The sequence below is a fragment of the Phaenicophaeus curvirostris genome, chromosome 9, assembly GCF_032191515.1.
Source record: "Phaenicophaeus curvirostris isolate KB17595 chromosome 9, BPBGC_Pcur_1.0, whole genome shotgun sequence".
NCBI lineage: Eukaryota > Metazoa > Chordata > Aves > Cuculiformes > Cuculidae > Phaenicophaeus > Phaenicophaeus curvirostris.
In genome coordinates this window covers 2,068,738-2,089,617 of record NC_091400.1, presented here as the reverse complement: position 1 = coordinate 2,089,617, position 20,880 = coordinate 2,068,738, and the positions used below count along the sequence as shown (strand labels likewise).

The window sequence follows — 20,880 nt, the reverse complement described above, 5'->3', positions numbered from 1 at the left end:
ACAATAAATGACACAAGGAGACTGGTGAAACTAGAAATAGACATAAAGATATTGGGGGGCTTATATGGGTGCACAAAAATGAGAAAGCCCTTATGTGCCTTGGAAATAGGATGTGTGCACCAAGTGGAGATATCCAAGCTGTAACTCAACGAACTGGTGCACATATATGCTGCAGCATGGTGTCTAATACAAATATTTAGCTTTTGGAAATGTTAAATGTTAAGATTTTATCCTAAATTTACTAAGAAGTCAGCATATAGGAATATTATTTAGGGTATAGATGTCACTGGTCTGCAGCTAACATGCATATTTGGATGGGTCCAAGGTGCCTCTTCAGAAGGATTGTTAGAATTTGCTATCAAAAATGGCACATAGCTGGGTTTTCTCCTGCATTGGCTGCAAGACGTCAACTGCACTCTAAGATTGTGTGAGTTTTCCTGAAATTTCTGAGGGAATAAAAAAGAACAAAAGAGATGTTTCAGTTCTCTGAAAGTGAAATATTTTGATTCCTCATGTTGGTACTTTTATTTCTTTGTAATTTCATATTCTATTTGGGATATCAATTAATCTTTTTTTCCTCAAGCGAAGAGATGAAAACTCCATTGAGAATTTTTTTCCATGGGAGTTTTGAGATTTCTGAATTTTCCTCAGTCGGAAAAAATAAACATCTAAGTAATTTGTGGAAAATAATTCTCAGTCTATTTAGCACAAGTAATTACACAGTGCTAATCTTAGTATTCAATAAAATTAGCCTGATTCTTATTCTTGGGTTTTACAGCTGGGGAAAGTGATTCGTGGTTCTCGTATAATCTTCCCTAAGGTTACATCAACCAGTGTCAAAGAATGGAGGGAAAACTCCATGGTTTTTCCTATTTACTCTTCCTAGTGTCTATGCCTGCTGTCTTGAGATCTGCTTCTAAAACTACCAGATGTTGAGATATTCATTCGGGGAAATATTCATTAGTCATTTACATCTCTGGTTTCTCTGGCAAGCAGAGGAGGAGAGGGCCAAAAGAAGACAAACAAGGCTTGGAAAAAGATAGAAGCAACTGTCTGGCTGCTTTGCCAGATCCAAGGGAGGCTTGAAGCTGGGGGTGTGTGCAACTCCTGCACTGCTTGGAAAGTCTCCAGGCAGCTCTCCATGCAGGCTGACACTGAACCTCATTGAGTTCACTGCTGCTTTTCATCAGGGAAGTAGTTATTCACAAGGTCTTTATGTGCAAAACTCTTCGTCTTCCTTATTTTTCCCCCTTAATTTTATTTGTCAAGTAGGGGGTTTATAGACCTGTTCAGAGGGTGCTGTGAGGGATAGCAGTGATGTGGTTCTGTATCTGGAGGAGACAGCTACCCTGCTATCACCAGTAAGCATTCCTAGGAGGGTGGAGATTGAAATGCAGCATTTGCAAAGCCCTAATTGGTGCGATCCTTCATGAAGCCTGTGCCCACTGTGGCTCTGCCATCCGACACCATGACTGGCCCATTGCGCAGGCTGGCCACCTCTTCAAAGAGTGATGTCCTGGCTTATGGGGATGTCACTGGTGGATGGTAGTAGGGTTGTCTTCTTTGGGGGATGAAGGGGATATATCCATGTCAGGGTGCCCTGGGGAGCAGAGGAGGGGTCATGACTGTTGTATGAACCGCCCCTATCTTTGTGGTTGTGTGTTGTCCTTAGGAGTCACCATGGAGCTGTTTCAGGGGCACTGGGCACCTCCCTGGGGATGCTTTTCCACAGTCTTCGATATTTCTCTGTGGAACTGTTTGCGTGGGGTCACTGAGGTACAATGCTGGGGTGCCTTCCCCCTGCCTTGTCTTCTGTCTGATGAAGTTTGCATTGAATAGCCTGACTTTGCAGTCAGTTATTTATGGATAGTGGGATGAGGCTCTAATTTTGGACATAAAGCAGTAAGTACGCATAGCAGGAGATAAAAATGGGAGCAGATAATAAAGGAGGTTGCTTTCCTCCTGGAGGTTGCTTGGTGATGGTCAGCCCTGGTAAACCACTCTTTTTTTTTCACATACCTCTTGTGTCTCCCTCATCAGCTGCATGTGAATTTTATTGGTGCAGGGAGGAAATACTTTGGGCAGCCTTTCTTTGTGCTATGAGGGATTTAAGAGCTGTGCTGTAAAAACTGATGTCTCAGATGCGTGTGCTCTGTCCTCTACGCCTTCTACTACTGCAGTAACTACGTGCTCGCTTATGCCCTCAGCTCCCACACGGCTATGCTTTCTCTGGTCTGTCTTATATACTGAGTGTATATGTGGATGAGGTGCTGAGGGACATGGTTTAGTGTTTGATAGGAATGGTTGGACTGGATGATCCGGTGGGTCTCTTCCAACCTGGTGATGCTATGATTCTATTGGAAGGAGGCAGCTCCTGATGTGGCTGTTTTGGGTCTGTCAGTGTATGAGAGGTAGGATGGCTTTTGCCCTCAGAAATGGCAGTGATGAGATTTGTTCTTCTCTCCTGGTGCAAGAAGCCACGTGGCTATTCCTCTGCCACGCTGGTGCCACCTTGCACACAACTTACAAGGACTGAATTCTCTCAAGTCGTTTGTTTTCTTCCAGACTGGTTGAAGTTGGCAGTGTTATCAGAGGAGCTTGTGAACCTCATTTCTTCAGAACCCAGGCTGAAAATAATAGAGGCATATAGATTGGAGGTTTTGTCAGATAAGTGGTGTTGTGCCTCTTTAATTTACTGTTGTTTTAATGGGATATAAAGTGACCTGGCAGGGGGGCATGCAGAATAAATTAGTAACAGTAGTAATGGCCTGGTAGTTTATATCCAAAATGTAGGTCTTGTTTAAGGAGCCCATCATCATGAAAGTCAGTACTTTTTTTTTTTTTTTGTAAGATATTAACAAAAGAGTAGGCTGAAATGTTTTGCTTGAAATTCCTTTTGCTAAAATTGCTTTCTTCCCCCGGGTAAGATAATTTTATTCTAGAGGTGTCTGTTTTGACAGGAGGGAGAGGCTGTTTATCAAAAGAGCTAATAAAACTCCTAAACCTGGAAGCATTTCAGTTGTGGCTAAATCTAAAACTTCTCACTGAAGTCGTAGAAGTGTTGTTGGTTAGAGGCATTTGGAGGTCCCTAGTTCAGCCTTTTACTCTAAGCAGGGTTATCTCCAACTATAGATCCAGTCATCCATGGCTTTGTCTATCCAGACAAACCTTCAAGGGTGGAGGCTTTTCAGATGTTCTGGTTAGCCTGTCCCAACAGTGAACTATTTTTCCTCATGGAGATTTTCTCCTAATATCCAGTATGATTCTCCAAGGCCAAAACTGGTAATCATTTGTCATTGTTATGTGATTTGCTACAACCAGGAGGAGTTTGACTGGATGCAGGCCACTGGGTTATCAGTGCACTACAGCTGTGAAAACTATCCGCAGTTTCAGTGCTTGTGAAACAGAGCAGAAAGCAATCACTATTTCTGCTGCATTCAGCAGGCACCTTGTATCCTGAAATGTTGTCTAGCATGTCAGCTTCTTCCCACTGCACTCTGCCTCCTGGGGTTAAAGTACAGACTTGGTGATACCACACAGAGGAGCTGAGCAAGAAGAGGTCTGATTGGCTCAACGTATATCTCTGCAAATACTTCCCACGTCAGTTTAAGCAAATGTTTTTAACAATTCATTCAATTATGTTAAGCACCCATTGAAGTAAACTTAAGCCCTCCCTGGGGTCATTTCAGTTCTATGAGATTGTAATTGTTTGAGACTAACCATGATTTCTTCTTTTGCCTTCAGGTGATTCTAATTCTGACAAAGCTGTATGACTACAACCTGGGAAGCATCACAGAAAGCTCTCTTTGGAGGTAAGGAGATAAATTGAGTTAATAATTACCACCTTACTTAAATAGGAAGGGCCTGATACAATTCTTTTACTGAATTTAATTAGATTTTTTTAAATGTGCTGGAAGGTTTGTAGCGAAACCTTCCTCTATCTCACTTCTGTTCTTTCATACCCAAGGACAAAGAGGCTGAAGTCTGATTGTCCTGTTTCAGCAAGATAACGTACTTCATGGATGTGCTATCATTTAATTTCCCCTTTCTCACCTTATTCAAAATCAAATTAAGCAATTGGTTTATTTTTAGGAGAACTTGACAGGCTTCAGTCCCTGTTTATAATGAAGGATCTCGTGGCTGTCTACTGCCTAAAAGATCCTTATGAAATGTCAATGCTACTAAGACGGTGGAATACCTGTGAGCGATTAGTCAATGTCTGTTTGTTGAGAACCAAAAGTATTTAGTGCCAGATAACAGATTTCCAGTTGTATGATGTTGACTATTAGACTGATTTATGGGCAATGCCTTGATAATTTCATGATTTCAAAGCGTATCTTGCACTTTGTGAACAGAAGGAAAGAATTGAGCCGTGGTCTATTTCTTAAGGCTGTTATTTGGATTCAATGAGAGGAGATGCTGCCTGTTTTTATCTCTCTGAAAAATGAATTTAAGGGGTGTTTACTTCACGTGGCTCTAGTGGTACTTTTGTTCCATCTGTGAAACTTTGGTGGAGGTCTAGAGGGTTTGTATGCAGGTCATTGATGGAGGTGGATAGGATACTGTCTCAATACAAGAAAACTTTGGGTATTCAAAACAAACAGAATAAACTTGTTGAGGAAAGATTTTTCATTTCCAAGGAAGAATTCTGGGTCAGAAGTAGAACAAATAAACTTTCTGTTCAAGGAACTGAGCACAGTTTTGAGAGAATGCTGGAGGAGGGATTTGACACGGAGCTTATTCTGAACTCAGGCTAGTGCTTTGTCTACTAGCCTGAAGAAATAAAACATACAAAAAACCACCCTCCACCTCCCACAAATAAACCCCCCAAAATCTAAAGAAACACAAAACTTTTAGGATTTGTTCTGAACAGCAACCGGAGCACTCAAAAGTATTAGTATTTTGTGGGTTTGTATGAATGATTTCTCCTCCTACTGTGGGTGCATAATCAGATCTTTCTATCTCATGTATGCTGCTGTTATGACTTGTGATAAGAAAAAATAAATCCCATTTTCTCTACTACCTGTGTCTTTATTATGATGTGCACACCATAGTAAAGGGCCTTTAACGGCTGTGGATTTGGCAATGTTAAAAAAGAAGGGAATATGGGATTGTTAGCGGAGGATGCACCAGAAGCTGGAATTCAGGCAATATAGTATTCCTAGAGGTGGTGAGTGTGGTGCACTTTTCTGGACTCCACATAGTCCTGATGTCAGAACATGATTAACAATATTGTGATGGCCTGATTGCCTAGTTTCCTATTACTAAAAAATTAGTCTAAGAAAGAATATATGAGTAGATTTAACATATTTTAACACTTCTTCCTAGAATTGCCCTAGAATTAATTTTTAGGGTTGAAGTTTAGGGTTCTTCCTCAATCTAGTTTATGATCTATCAGGATCTGAATAATTTTTTTGTTTGTTTTAGTATGTACCAGGAGATTAATATCCCATGATCTAACTTTCCTAATATCTCTTGAAGTGTATTAAAAGTTTTGGTACCTGTGTCATTTTAGAGCAAGGAGTTCCATGGATTATTTGAGGAACCGCTTGCTTTACTTTGAAACTATTGGATCGAGGTTCACTTGGCACATGCCACTTGTGAGGACTTATTTACAGTTGCATGGGCAACCATCCAGAATTCCTGGGCAAGTGCTTTGGGCTGGGAAATGTTGAAAGAGAATCAGGATAGCTAAAATGAGCCTCCTTATCTTTGCAGAGCTCCATTGTTCTTCATCAGCTCTTCAGTGCTTTTATGACTACTCTGAAGGTTGCCAGTGCACTTCATTGTCATTCCTCAGTCCTGCTGCCTTACATAAGTCTCAGGTGATGGCATCATTCTCTGCACTCAGTCTGGCTCTTCTTATAGATCCCTGCTCGTGGTGCTGGCATATCTTCAGATCACTAATAAAAATCCCTGTGAAGATCCCAGGATAGCTTCTCTGTTCTTGGTGTGATGGAAAGAAATAACAGGATTGGCATTTTATTGTTTAAAGTACCTAACATGTTGTTAGCGGTAGCTCCTCCTGAATGCTTAAGTGACATGTTAATTTAAATCTCCCTGTATGTTTAAAAAGGATGAAAACCAGTAGGATTGAGAGAAGGGGAAAAACATGTCTTGGATGTTCATTTATTTCATGCCTCTAGATACTGGGGAATGGAAGAAAGTATAATCTCATGTCTGGTCTGATTTCTGATGTCGAGAGTTCTGTTTCTGAAGGATAGAGGAGAAAGGTAGTTCTGCAGATACCCACAGCTGAAGAAGAATCTCTGTTTTGAATACATGACAAAGAAATACCGCTCTCACCTCCAGTGCAGACTGCATTCTTAAAAGGTTGATGAATGATGAAGGGCTGTTTAGGAACATGTTGCAGATACAAGTCATTTATGCTCTAGCTGGTTATAAGTACATCTGTCATTTGAGGGTGTAGTTGAGTGATTTAAGTATTCTTGTGACTGCTGGGACTGCAACCATCCACAACACAACTATGCCATCACCTACGAGATATGAATCTGTCTTTATGAACACGTTACTACCTGCTAAGATGACGTTTCTCTGTAATTTTTCAGCCAGTTCAGCTACAGCTGGCTGCAGCACTAGTGGATGGAGATCACTCATCTAAAGCTACTGATGAATTAAAAGACCACTGGTGACAGACACAAAGGGATGAAATACAGTAAGAGAAAAGAGATGAGGGAAATCTATACCATCTTTTAGAGTGTTAAAGCTCTGTGCTCTCTGGGCTTTGGATGGCAAGTGAGCTGCTACTTCTGTACACGCTAAATGAGATTTTGTGCCAGGCTGGGCCTTACTTTAATTACACTATTATCCTCAGAACAGATTTATGCCATAGTTTTAGTTGAGGACTTCTTATTTACTTTTTGTTATTCTTTTTATAGAAGAGGAAGAAAACAAAGGAGAAGAAATTATCTGTCACTGAGCAATTAACTGAGTGTATTGGATTTTTTTCTCTTCCTTTCCTAGCTATCTCTCAGATCACAAAGAGGATTAAACTGTGAGAGTTAGGAGATGATGTTTTTTACCACTGGAGTAAGATAAGCTTATGTTTCCGATAAATAAAAATGTCAGAATAGTAACTATGGTATCCATGAGCTGCAGACAGCGGTGGAGGAGGACTAATCTTTTTTTCAGTTTGTGTAAATATCATGCTCTGGAGAGAGGTGCAGGACACTTTGCTTGTCAGCCGCTAAAGCCCCTGAGGAAATGAGTACTGCCATCCACCTCCTTGTTGTCTTATAGTTCTGCTTTGGTAAGGATTAGTTGGAATTTCCTGTAAAAGTAGCAGTAATTAAAGTTTTCAGATGGAAAATAGAAAGATGTAGAGTTTGTTTGGTTTAAAAGCATTTATGTTCAAATCAAGATCTCTTGTTCTGTTAGTTCTGGAAGTTCTTGATGATGCTTCTACACTCCCACACTGTACCTGAACTCTGAGCTCCCCAGTTTAGGAATGCTTAACAGTTCCAGCATGTTTTCACTGCTCCTAGTTTGTGTGGCAAGGGAGCTTTAGCCCATATGTCATTAAGGGAACCTTGAGGACTCTGAAAAATACCTAGTCCTTACATAAATCTAGCTTTAATTCCCTATATGTAAAGCAAGGGATGTTAATAGTTGTTTGTGGTGTTGTGTTTTTTATGCTTAAGCTGCTTAAATTGATCTTAGTTTAGCAGGAAACTTAAATGTTACTGAATTTTACCATGTTCTTACCTTCCCTGAAGAATGAGAGCCAGTATAACCCTTGCATTTTGTGGCATAATGTGTGTTTGTTTAATCAATCTCAAGTAAGTTCCACCTTGACATAGCTTAAAGGATCATACCCTGATATTTTGAAGGATCATATTTGTTTGAGGATTTAGTGATGTGCTCCTCGTTGCCTGGTCTGCGTGGATAAAATGTTCAGCACTAATGACAATGAAAATTTATTAAGCATATTAAAAATGTTTTCTGTTGCAGCCAGTCATGAAATGTAGGAGCGTTATCAAGTAAATCAAGAAGAACCCTAATCCATTTTCTGCATGAACAAGCATGTAAATCAACAGAATGAATATTAATGCTGACATATGTTATCAATATACTGTAAATAACAGATGCACAGTGTTATACCACTTTATAGACATACAGTGTTTAAATGCAGTTTGTCATTCTTGTTCTGCAAATTAGAAGATGAACTTGCACATCTTTTTCCAAGACTATACCTGTTTGTGCAAATGATGTTGGTAAAAAAGCAGAATTATCTCTGGTTCCAGTCCACAGGGTTCATCTGTCTGTTGTGGCTGTGTAATAACTGCAGACAAGCTAGACTGGAGCTGATATGCAATAGGAAAGACGAACAACACGGTAGTGACTAGTTCATAAACAGAAAGCAAAACACCTTTTATGTTCTGATATTTCCATCCCTTTTACATCTATGCAGTCGCTCTTCATTTTGCAAAGCTGGGTAAAATTATACTTACCTTTTAAGAGGGATATATCCTCTACTAATCACAAAACCAAAATAATGTATTTGGGGCTGAGCTTTGGTAAACAAAAAACTGTGACAGTTGAGTGAATTATAGTAGCTTGAGATCTGATCTCTAAGGTCTTCAGATCCAGGTTCCAAATATTTCTGCATCTTGGTAATTGCCCAGGCAAATATTCAAAGTTTATTGTTACTACTAGGAGAGCCAGACATGTCAATAGGTCTCTTTTGGAAGGAGTTAGTAAAACATCTGGAAACTGTGCTGTAAAAATGCATATTTAAGTATATGTCAGTGGTATGTTTGTTGTGCAGCATAAACTGACTACTGTTTGCACCAAAACACAGCTACTTGCTTGGGAATGTCCCTTTTTTGTGGTTTTATTTTTTTTCTGAGCTCTTTAACATGTCATATAATATAATAACTGGGCAAACTGGAAAAGATCAAGTAAAGCCCATGATTAATTGACATGTGTCTTCAATAGTGATAGCAAATCCAGCTCCTGAGTGAGACTGTGCCAATGGCTCATGCACCTCAGAGCACAATACAGTTCTCAGCACAGCAGTATCAGGCATTTCTTTGTTGTGCCAGACTTAGCGAGTGGGGAAATAAAAAGTAGGGCATCAGTGCATGAGCTGTTCATTAGGAAGGCCCAATGACACTGGGTGAGACTCCAGATTTGTGTGTATGCACCAGTATTGTTAGTGACTACTGTGCTTCGCAGGCAGTTTAAGAATTAGGGCAAGGAAGGTTCATTTTGCCTCTTGTCGTTGGGATGTGCTGCTGAGGGCATGTGTATGCTCAGTGCTGAGAAGGTTTGTGCTTGTATGACAGGGACAGCTTGAAGGAGACTCAATTCCTGGTGAGCAAAGAATTAATTTACAGCTCGACTTCCCCTTATGAAGGATTGAAGGAGACATGGGGATTCAGGAACTTTTCTTTCCTGGTTGGCATCCTGCCCCTGCTATCGCACTGAGTCATTTCTCTGGTAAAATGCATTAAGTGGTGGATGAAGATGTGTCCTGTCAGTTAGGAGCATCAATTGTAATGCACTATAAACTGATACGGTGCTTTGCCAATGGAAAGTAAAAAGCCTTCTTTCTCTTTTTCATCCATTATTTCCCCTTACCTCCCAAATGAGCTTCTTCTAAAAGGAAGTTGCATGAATTTCAGTAGCTTGCATTTTACTGTGTGCTGTGTAGTTGGATGTGAAGGTAAAACCTCATTTCAATGGTCTTGCAATCTAGATAGGTAGTCTACGTGTGACAGATGCTGAGATAAGTGATAGAAATTCAGAGATGCCACATGTATCCTGTATTAAATGACTTAAGGAGAGAGAGACTGATACCCTGTCTTCCCCAAGGCAAAATATTTGTAGAAAGGCAGTAGTTTTCATTCTATTAACATGGGTTTTACTACTGTATTTCCAGACTTTGTACATATCTGTGTATGTGTTCCTATTCATTTCCTCGTTTTTCCTTCAAGCCTGAGCTTCTGGAGTCACGTGGCTGCTCATAGTCTCAGCTTTTCTGTGATGGAAGAAAGACCCTCTTCCTGGCTTTCACATGGTGAGGAAAAAATTGGATGTCTCCAAATACTGTATGGGTGGGAAAGCTGAAACATAAGGTTCTTCAGACTTGGTTCCTGAGACCTTTTTTCTTGACTGGAAAAAAAAAAACCAGGGTGAGATGGTAGGGGAATTGGAATGTGGCAGATTTCTCTGCAAATTGGACACGTGGATACTGCTTTGTCACACCAAAGGCTGAAGTTTGGATCGTGGTTCTGATTAGGTCAAGCAGAAGCTTGACCTGGCTTTCCTGCAAACCTGCTGAATGTTGATTGTTGCACTATCTTTCTATTCTGCTGGTGAACAAATGCAGATTTTATTTACTTTAGATAAAATTGGATGGTCTTACTCTTTCACGGTAGCAATGCTATGAAGCTGATCCCTTTCCTAAGGCAGAACAGGAGGAGGGAAGACACTCCCTCAGAGCTAACTGGGAACCTGATTGTTTCCCATATATAAGAGAGAAACACAGCTGAGTGGACAGGACACATACTAGAAGACATTCTGAGGAGATGACAGGTTCCCTGTCACTGATTAAAAGCTGCCAGTCTTCCCCTGCAGGCTCTGACTGCTGGTCTTCAGTGCCTGAGAGATTTTTGTTAAGCTGCAGGCTTTAAAATCTACAGGGCACTTAGCTGCCAGTCTGGTAGGGGCTGTAAAAATTTTGCCAGTGTTGTCCTTCCACCTTTGAATACAAAACCTTTTTAAAATAAGGTAAAAGACAAATGGGAGGCCAAACAAAATTTGTGCTAAATAACCCTCCTGAAAGACAGAAGGAGAAAAGGAGGCTGTAGACAGGTCTAAGCTCCCATTACACTTTACCAATAAGTCACTGTGTTCTTACTGATAGTTTGGGTGTGTTTACATTGTCTCAGGCTCTTTCAGCTCCAAAAAGATCAATCTAGGAGGCTGAAAACTACACATTTTTTTTGTCTCCTCTATTTCTGTTCTTGCTTGTAGGAAGCAACGCATCTTCTGTTCAGAACTGTGGCATGAGAATCACAGCTGTGAGTACTAGCTTGCCCAAAACTGTATGTAGGGAGGCTTCTTCACCATTCCTGTATGGAGAATGGAGTTATGTTACCTGTCCATATGCAGTATATGAGCTGAGAGTTTTGGATAAAACTGCCTAGTAAAAAAAAAAACCCCAACCCCCCCCAAAAAACAGTCCTGGAAGAGTTAGAGTGGAAACAAAGCTGCATAAATGTACAGTCTCCATCCACAACTGAAGTGTAACAGAGATTTGGCATATGCTTTACCAAGCCAAACTTCTGGTATATTCTCACCTATGACCTTAAGTAACTCTTGGATTTCTTTACAGGCGTGATGGGTTTGTCATCTTTAGGTCAGTTTGGGATATGTTAGTTTGGATTCTGCCCAAACAGATGCTAATCCTTGCAAAAGGGCGAGAAATGACATTAATAAACCATTCCTATTAAATAGTCAGTTCTCTTTCCAAAAAAAGGAAAATCAGCACAGATGATGTTTCATGACAGTGGAACAAGTGGCATTGCTAGAAAGAGCTACTAGATGGGAGAAGCACTAGAGATAGCAGGAAAATGAAATCTATGTGAAACTCGCTTGTAACAGTTGTTTCTTTAAGAAGATATGAAACAATTTTCCCCCCTAATTGTATTTGTAACTTCTCAGCTCCTTTGTTCTTTGTTTTCTGGGAGGTGAGAGAGGGAGAACTACAGCTATTTTACTTCTTTGGCCCACGGTAACAGTGACTAAGTGGAAGCACTAGCCTTCCATGTTATGAATTAAGTAAGAATGTGAAGGTTTTGCACAATTCTTTCTCTAAATGTATATTTCTTGCTAGAGTTTTCAGGAGGTGGTCTGCTTTTTTTCCTAGCCTGCCTCCTGCTGTGCCCAATAAATGACAGCTATTATCAGTGTTAAACTCTCCATAAGAAACCTACTTCCTTTGGGATAGTTTTGCTAGAGAAATCAGCTTACGCTCTGAAACATGAATTTTGATGATTTTTCATGTTAACGTTAATACCTACATAAAAATGTTACATATATTAGACTATTAAGTTATTGGTCCTTTCCTGTAAGCACATCCATGGCTTGCAAGACTCTGACCTCCTTTTAGTGTGAGCAGTGTGCACTGACTGCAGGCATTGTGGAAATATAATTTCTCTTGCCTTCCCTGCCAACGCTAGAGTGAGGATGTGCTCTCTTGTTATGAGGTAGCATAAAATTTAGAGGCTAGTCACGATGGAGGTGGTAAGAAAGAAACTTAAAGACCTCAGTAAATTTCCCGTCTAAGTGTTCCCTTTTCAAAGGTAAATGGTCTTATTCTTTGTAATCTCTCTTTGTATGTTAACAGCTTTCACAATTCTAACTCCTTTGTAAGAAAAGCACATTACAATCCCAGTCTGCTTTATCTCTGGTAAAGGAGCCAAAGGAGGAAGAAGCCAATATATTTTTTATTTAAAGTCCACCGCCTACTCAGCACACATGTACTGCAAATTCTAGACGTAGCTGTTACTCAAAGAAGCAAGTGTGATGTCACAAGTGTTTTAATAACCTTTGATTTATTTCCCTAAGTGCTTTATTAAGAGGATGCACAACAGCATTTGGAAGCCAAATGTAGTCTTAGGAGAGACTTGGAGGAGTTATTGTCAATCTCCTGACACTTCTTCCTCAACACAGGAATTTGATTGAGGCAGAAGGGCCCTGGATTCAGAACAGGGATTCCACTTCTTATTTAATGTTTCTTTGTGAGCTAATTAGCCCAGTTTGTGATCTCAGTGAGTAGGAGTATGAATAAACTTACTGTGATACAAGAGCTGTATGGTTCAGAGAACAGGATACTGGGAGATTGGTGTTCTGTTGCTCTGTGGGTTTGTGGCTATTAGATGGCAATAAATTTGGTTAGGAATAATCAAGAATCAGCAAATTCATGTGTATCAAGAGTCAGCTGCAAGGTATCCTCCCCTGGTGAGGTACTTCTAATGACATTCTGCAAGGTTAGTTCTAGGTGCAGTGATAGGGTGTTTTTTGCCATTAGTCTGCTAATAAATCTGGTATAAATTTGAAGTTTTAAGACAGGCAGGGTAACGAATCATAAAGAGACCTGAGGTAGTCACAGTGAGGCAAATGGGTTACTTAGTAAGCTGAGATCACTTGAAGGGATGTGTTTTTAGTCCAAGGCATAATAGTAGGACAAGGGCTGAAGGTTGTATTACAGTACTAAGTGCTGTCTAATTAGAGCATGGTGAAAAGCTATGATCAAATAGTGTGTAGGAGCTGGAATATGCAGAGAACTGATCATCTTGTCCCATTTTGAAGGGACTAGAATGGAGTGCTTTGATCAATGGCTACGTTGGCTAAGGAGCCAGGAATTGAATTAATAAAGAAGTTAAAACTGCAGAATGTTTCTTTTAAGACACTGCTTTGGCATGAAAAACTTTCTCTGACAACATGCAGTTTTCAACAAAACTCTGCACCCAGGATGGGATTTCTGGGCAGAATTGAAAGAGATCTGGAAAGTGTGACAGTGCATCATACTGTTTAGGATGTTTCTGTTCTCCAGAAACAATCTAAATATGCCTTCACAGGATGCCATCTGTGGCCCAGAAAGTCACAGAATCCCAACTGTTGGAGGCTGGGAGAGTATTTAGAGGAAATAAGAATTCACACTTCCTGATGTCTTACATAGTTAGCTGTTGTTGACTGTCATCAGACACGGGGCACTGAGTTAAATGGACTTTGGCTCTGATACGAGATGCCCACCCTGATGGTGTGGTAGCACAGAAATCTGCGTAGAGTAGTCAATGGAAGTGTTACTATTGTGATGTAGTTGTATCTCATAGCTGAATTTACTCATATCCATTTTGCTAAGATAATTGTTTTATATTAATTCATTCTGAATTACCTAATTCAGCATCAAGGCTAACTTGGTGAAATGTTGAATTGAATTAAAGAAGAGATATAAAATTAGACAAGTCTGAAATGTCCCTCTATGGTCATTCATATAGTAAATGCTTCAAATTCCAATTTGACCAAGTTTAGTGTCTATTTTATAAGAATAGTGAATTGGGAAATGAAAAAAAGTAAGTGTATAATGAATGGTAGAATCAGGTGGATAAAGGATTGCCAGGCCAGGTAAAAATGACAAGTACTGAAGAGAGGTTGGGGAGGAAATCTAGTGTTTGAGGCAAAGATGATTAGATGTGGTTAAGCTTAGAGCAGTTGCATGGGGAGGTCAGCTCTTCTGCTTGTAGAAAGTGGTATTAATTCACTGATCTGAGTCCAACTGCTCTACTTTCCACTAGCTGTCCATGTGCTCCAGGAATGATGTCTGGCTGCTGATATAAAAGCAGCATCACCCTTCTTGTTAGGCTTGTCTTACTAATTTAGATTATCTTGATAGCTGCTATTATCATTTAGCTTTTCAGTATTATCAATATGCAAAGTAAACAGAAAAGGTGGTTGAAATACAGTAAGTGTAGCTATAAAGTATAGTGAATCTGTGTCCCATTATAAAATAACGGTCAGTATTGTAATAAGTATAAATTCATTGTCCAGCCCTTCTGTTACTATAGTTAAAAAGACATTGGGTTGAGCAGTTGGTTTCTCTTACATTCAGCTGCTCTTTATTGTCTCAGAAGCCTGCTGAGTCAATTTTTTTAGAAAGAAGATAGAATAAACCTCTTGGAGTCAACAAGGCTTGTTAATTTGCAGAATTTCTGTTGAAATTGCTTTGAAAAACTTGTATAGAGATATAATAGCCAGTTTTATGTGTGTGGATTATCTCCGATGTGTAGTTACTCCTGGAATAGTGATTAGTGCTCTGAAAAGAAAAGAAAGCGTGTGGATTTTTGTTAGCTTGATATGGTAAAAGATCTACAATTATTCACAAGACGGATTCCAGTGATTGAAGAACTGCATGTTGCAACTTTCTTCCAAATCAAATCCAGAGTCCAAGCATGCCTCATGTAGCTGAGGGAAGGTCTGAGACTATTTATTCCTTTTATAACAACTAGGAGTAGCCTTTTTCATTATAAGTAATCCTATGAAGTCAGTAGGAATTGATCATTGAGTAAGGGAGGATCAAATCAAAGATGTGCTTTGCCCAGTACCTTGTTTTCAATGTGAACCAGCAGCAAAGAAGAAAGTGTGTAAGAACAAGGCCAAGAGTGTGATGCTTCCCTGATGTAGCCTTCCAGCTAATGCTGACTTCCAGCTCCAGTACTACATAGAACAGAAGTGTTTTGTAGAGGTATTTACTACTGCTGGTGAGTGTGTTTATGTGGGGGTTATTTCTCCTTCTCAGAATGTATGTATCATTTGAACCAAGACAAACTTTTAGCATGTAGAATTGGGGACAGCTGAAAAGCACCAGGTGGTTGTTGGCCTGTGTCAGCTGCAGCAAGAGCTGAATTAATGCTCGAGAACAGAGCATTTTTCTGTGCCTTTAGCCATCCAGTTTCTTTTCCCTACATCTCTTTATATATGTGAAGTCCAAATTCACCCAGCTGTATTTTATCTTATAAAATGAACTTGCTGCTGCCCATGTTGGATGGAGTGCCCCACGGAAATGAAGAAGTAAATGATACAAAATTGGACTTGTGTGTAGCCTTAAGGGCAGGGCGCTCCATATGGTAGACAGAGAACAGAATGTCTTTTGAGTTTTATTGATAGCTCTTTTAGCGCTGCCTTATCCTTTTAATGAATTGAGAAAGTAGAAGGGATGACTTTGGAAAGCTCCATTAAGCAGTAAGGAAAAATTTTGACTCTTAGTAAACTTGTGCTGTATAAATTTGTACCGTGCTGCTTACTAGAAAATGGGAGTTTGTAAGAAGAATGCTCTCTATTGCTTCCAGGCTGGCTATATTGTTACTACCACCTCAGAACTATTTTTCTCTTCAGAGAGGTAGCAATGACCTTGACTCTTACCACTCATCTACTCAGGACACTTGGCTGAACACATCAGTGATACCTTTTTAATTACTGTACCTGAACCTACAGTGGGGACTTGCTGGCTTATTATTTAATTTTGTGAATCAACCTAGTGATAACTGTGCCGCCCTCTTCTGGTTAAGTGGGATGTAGAGAAATGAATTTACCTCCTCCTTCCCTGTTTGATAGATCGACTTCCCATGTGAAAGATCTTCCCCAAAAGTACCTGCAGAAATCTTGGTCATAAAGGAAGAAATAGGGAGTTAAAATTCTATCAAGCTGTGTCCTCTCTGTTCTGAGAATGAAATCTGAAAATCAGCCTTAGCTTTTTAAGGCCTAGATGTTCACCAACCGATAGGATAAATCAGCCTCTCATGGCTGCAAAATATCTTTTCACTGATGGAGGGGAAAGTCGGGGAGAAAGGGAATCATGTAGTTATTGTCAGCATTGCTCTTGGTGGGTCAGGTCATGTCATGCATGGGATAATACCAACACTTACTGTGTCTACCTGCCCTTAGGCAGGAGCTACATAATCTGCTAAAAGATTGAGTGTTGACACCTATGTTAGTAAGTTTAAGAATCTGCTCTTGATGGAAGGCCCTCTGTTACTTTGGAAAACACGAAGAAAGTCATAGCTTAATCTGACACATAGAGAAAGTACATGTGCGGCGTAAAGCTGGCTGCATAATTCAATTCATTTTGGCATCTGTTTTATTTCATGTAGAAACTGATGTCTTCCATCACTTCTGCACTTAATGAGCTCAAATCCATCCAGGAAGGGAAGAAGGATGCTGAGTAAATTTAGCAGCATCTAAGATGCCTTAGAGCCTTAACTTGTGCATTTGGCCTGCGTTTGACAGTCATCATGTACATGTCCTAATATCTTTCTGGGCATTGTCATCCTGTCCTCCCACATAGCTTTGTCCCTTCCTTTCCTTTCTAAAATACAGCTTCTCTGGCCTCCTTGCTTCTGTTTTTTCCTTTGTGGTTTGAGGAAGTTTTGTGTCTTGCTCTGAAAGCTGCACAGTATCTTTATATTTTCTTATGCAGCATCACAAACAAGCAGAGAATTTTGCTAAGTGCAGATGTCAAACATTTGTCCTCTCAATTACTAAACCTCTTGCAGCCTTTTATGCAATTGTAGATGACAATAACAGACTCTCCTGTAAACTGTCATTACATCTGTGGAAAAGCTGATACAGATTTCAGTAAGCTTTGGATCAGACTCATTACTAGTTATTCCTGTCTAATGACAGATTTGTTTGTCTTTTCTGTGCCATCCGCAAGTACACAAAGTTCTTTTAAATGGAGTTAGTGTTTGTGAAATGGTCTGCTCCTTTCTGTTTGTTTGTGCACCTAGCAATAATGTGCCTCCTGGGAAAGCAGCCCTTGCACTAGGACTGTTGCAGCTGAGTATCCACCAAGTCAGGTGGATCCAGCAGGCAGGTGAGTGCATTGGGGAAGGGAGTGTTGCTGGCACATCAGGCAAAGGCTCACAGCTTGCTGTCCTACTTCTCAGAAGAGTTCACACCACCTACTACTGGTATCTGATTCCTAGGAAAGATTTCAACTGTGTGAATAGGGGCTGAATGTAATAACAGAGATTAGTGAAACCAGAGGTGTCTATGGAGATTCAAACTTGAGTGCCTTAACAGTATGACTAGGCTTGTTGTCCAAGGGACTGGAGATGCTAAGACAGAAGTAAATTCTAAGGAAGAATTTGACTGAGGCTAACGGACTTTTTTTTTTTATTATTATTTTTTTAAAAATCTGATTGGCAGCTTCTGTGCTGTGTCAGAATAAGCTTGATCAATAGCCAGCTAAGCCTGCTGTGCTTGCTAATGTGTTATTGGGATCACTGTGCCCTCTCTGGAAGACAAAGAGGGAGAAAATCACCAGGCATCCCACAATAACTGTTAGTCTCCTGACCAAGCCTAGCACCTGCTCCTCTGCAGCAGGGTACCGTGGCCCCTCTCCTGCTCTGTGGTTTTGTGTAGTAGGTGCAGGTGGTTGCCCTGATTTTTGAGTCACCAGCTGTGACTGGTATGTGGCTGAAACACTGGTGTACAGCTGTGGCAGAGACCTGTGGGAGGTGAATCTCATCTGCTCAGATCTTGAGCTGCCAGTAGTCCTGCTAAAAGGCCCAAACTTGCTGCTGCAGCTTCACTGAGCTCACAGAACAGTGTGTTCAGAAACTCAGCTGTATCTTAAATATAGCTCTGTAATGTTTTAATCAAAAGAAAAAAGCAAAAAAAAAAAAAAGTTGAAGAAAAGATAAAAAGATGTAGTAAGGAGGAGGCACTGTTACTATTTCCTTTCTGCCAGAGTAACAGAATAAATAAATAGTGTCTTCATTCAGCATAAAAAGACCATTCCATTAGTTGAACTAATGGACTAGGAGTGGGTTTATTTGGAGATGGAGAACAGAGATCTAGTTCTGGTCCCCAGGCAGGGGTATATGTGATTTACTTATTGTTTGTGTTCCAGCACTGTCATTTGCTGCACTCAAGGCTGACTTTCTGGAATTAATAATTTGTTATGCTTAGTTAATGGTTCTTCCCCTCAAGTAGACACTTACTACTGAGTTGCTCACCACTGCTGCAGGTCAGATGGGTGTATCAGTTGCCACAAGAATCACTTCTGCCTGTCTTCACTCCTAATTTTCTAAAGCAAACTTCAGTCTTAGCTGCTGCTTTGTTTCCTGCATCTTCTTTTGCTCTGTCAGCTAAAGACTTCTGTTCAAGCAGGTCCCAAAGGTGTGCTTTCTTAAATCCCTGGTTCATTTTAAAACGATTCCCCAGCTGGTACCAATCACTGGGTTGAATCTAGGTATGCTGATTAGCTGCTATGACAACTGTGTCTAATTAGCTGAGTGAGTATCTCCCTTCTGAGATACCCAAAGGAGATGTTTGATTTGAAGGTTTTATTTAGATGAGCGAGGAGTTAATCATTATGTGCAAGCCCAGTGTTTGAAGACAGTTCAGCCTCTGATCCAGCTCGATAGCCTTAATTCATGGAGGCAAAAAGGTTGGTTCCACGGGTGATAATGGAATCACTTTTTTGTGTCCCTCTCTGTTTCTCTACAGAGTAAAGTTCTTTTTCCTGGTCACTTTGCCACAGCCCTCAGAAGATACATTTGAGCTCAATCAGGTTCAGATTTTGCCCTGGCTTTTCATTTCTTGTGGGTAGCTGAGCAACATCACATTTGGGAATGGTGTAAACATCTTCATCCCTCTGAAAACTTCACAGGAATTTCCCAAAGGACTGTAAATGCCTGAAATGTAAAAGTGGGAATGTAAGTGTTTCATGGTCCCAAGACCAGCTGTGTTTTCAATAAGCTCCCAGCGTTGCTGGCTATGTCTGTCCTGCAGAATTCAATTATCTTTGTGAATCTTGGCCTAAATTCAGTTTGTGTTCTTTGATGCTTATCAATGTTAATGAAGAAATTTGGTAACACATGCTCTTTTGGGGATCTGTAAACCACTGATGAATACAAAAGTAAACTTCCTCATACTGAAGCTTATTTTGTTTTAAGCAGCAGGAGGAAGCATTTAGGAAGACTACTGTAAATCTCAAGGTGATAAAAGCATGGCTGGTATATCCAATGGTACAGTAGTTCAGGGCAATTTTTTTGTAGCAAGGGGTTTTGTACCTGGTGTTGCAACAAGAAATTTTGGAGTTTGCAATTTATCTGTCAGCCTCTCACTCTCGGGTTCCCTCTTCTACTCTTCCCACATCAGTGACCAAGCTATAAAGCCAGCCTTGGGCCAGTAGCCCCTTCTTTGGTGGCTTTTTACAGGGGATGGGATCGTTTGTCTCGGATGACCTCCTGAAGGATTTTCAGAGTGGTTTGATCTAGTTTGAATTGTAACTCATTTCCTCTCCTGCAGACACAGTTGCTCCTTCATCCTCAACCCCTTTCTCTACCTGATCTCTCCCTTAATGATACTTAAATGCCATTTAAGGGGTGGCTTTTCCCAAACCATGTTTTTTCTTGCTTATTTCCTCTGTTCTTTTTGCCAGCAGCTTTCCTCTTAAATATCTTAAGTCTATTCTTACAGCAAACAAAGCAGGCTAGAACAAATAGAAGAGCCCCACATCTATCGCATCTCCTATACATCGTTTTGAAATGTCCTTTATCAAAATTGTTAGCAGCTCAGGAATCTAATAAACCCTTTAGTTTTTATCCATTAATGAATTTAAGATTTTTCCAATTAAGCCTTACTATTAAATAATAATTTTTTAAAAATTACATGAGCTTTGTTTCATTCTCTCCCACAGTTCTGTTCTACTCTCATAAATAAAACATTCCTACAAAAAAGTACACTTAATATATTCTCATACTTCCACCCAGCCTGAGTTTCTTGACTCTCAGAAACCTCACACAATGTTGATAATTTCATGGGACCACTGCTGTGCTGTGTGAGGATGACTCAGCTTTCCATTTTTAAAGTAGCTTTCCTTTTTTTCTTGCATCTGCACATTTCTCGCACAAAACCTAGCTCACTTTTTGAGGTTTGTCATGGCCCTCTCTAAGCCATGATTGTCTCCACTGCTACAAGAAAACCTGTCAATCTACAATCACCTGGCCTAAATGATTTTGTAGGTAAAAGGGTTTTCCTTGCACAGCTTTCTCTTTGCATATTTTGATTCTGGTCCTCTGAGGTGAAACTAGAAAGGCCAAGCCAGTCTTATCTGCACCCTATACCTTATTTTTATTATCTATATCTTGCTGATAGTTGAGATTATCCAGGCTAGAGTATCTTCCCTTTTATGGACCAGAAAATCCTTTTTGTTACACTGGAAATGTGCAGAATTTCATTTTTATTTAATGAACTACTGCTGGGAGAGTCCTTCCCTTTTTGAACCCAATCACTTCGTCAGCTTGATTAGTCAAATTGTGCTGGTGAATCTATTACTCTTCT

At 40.1% G+C, this 20,880-nt stretch overlaps 1 protein-coding gene across 4 annotated transcripts in view; it reads left to right on the top strand.

Annotated features, from left to right (window-relative positions):
• Positions 1 to 20,880, top strand: part of LOC138723838 (VPS10 domain-containing receptor SorCS1) — a 269,305-nt gene that overhangs the window by 82,627 nt on the left and 165,798 nt on the right. For all 4 annotated transcript variants that reach the window (XM_069863214.1, XM_069863216.1, XM_069863215.1 and 1 more), the window contains exon 2: positions 3,745 to 3,812. In XM_069863214.1, coding sequence (XP_069719315.1) covers positions 3,745 to 3,812 — 68 coding nt within the window. The remainder of the gene's footprint in view (positions 1 to 3,744; positions 3,813 to 20,880) is intronic.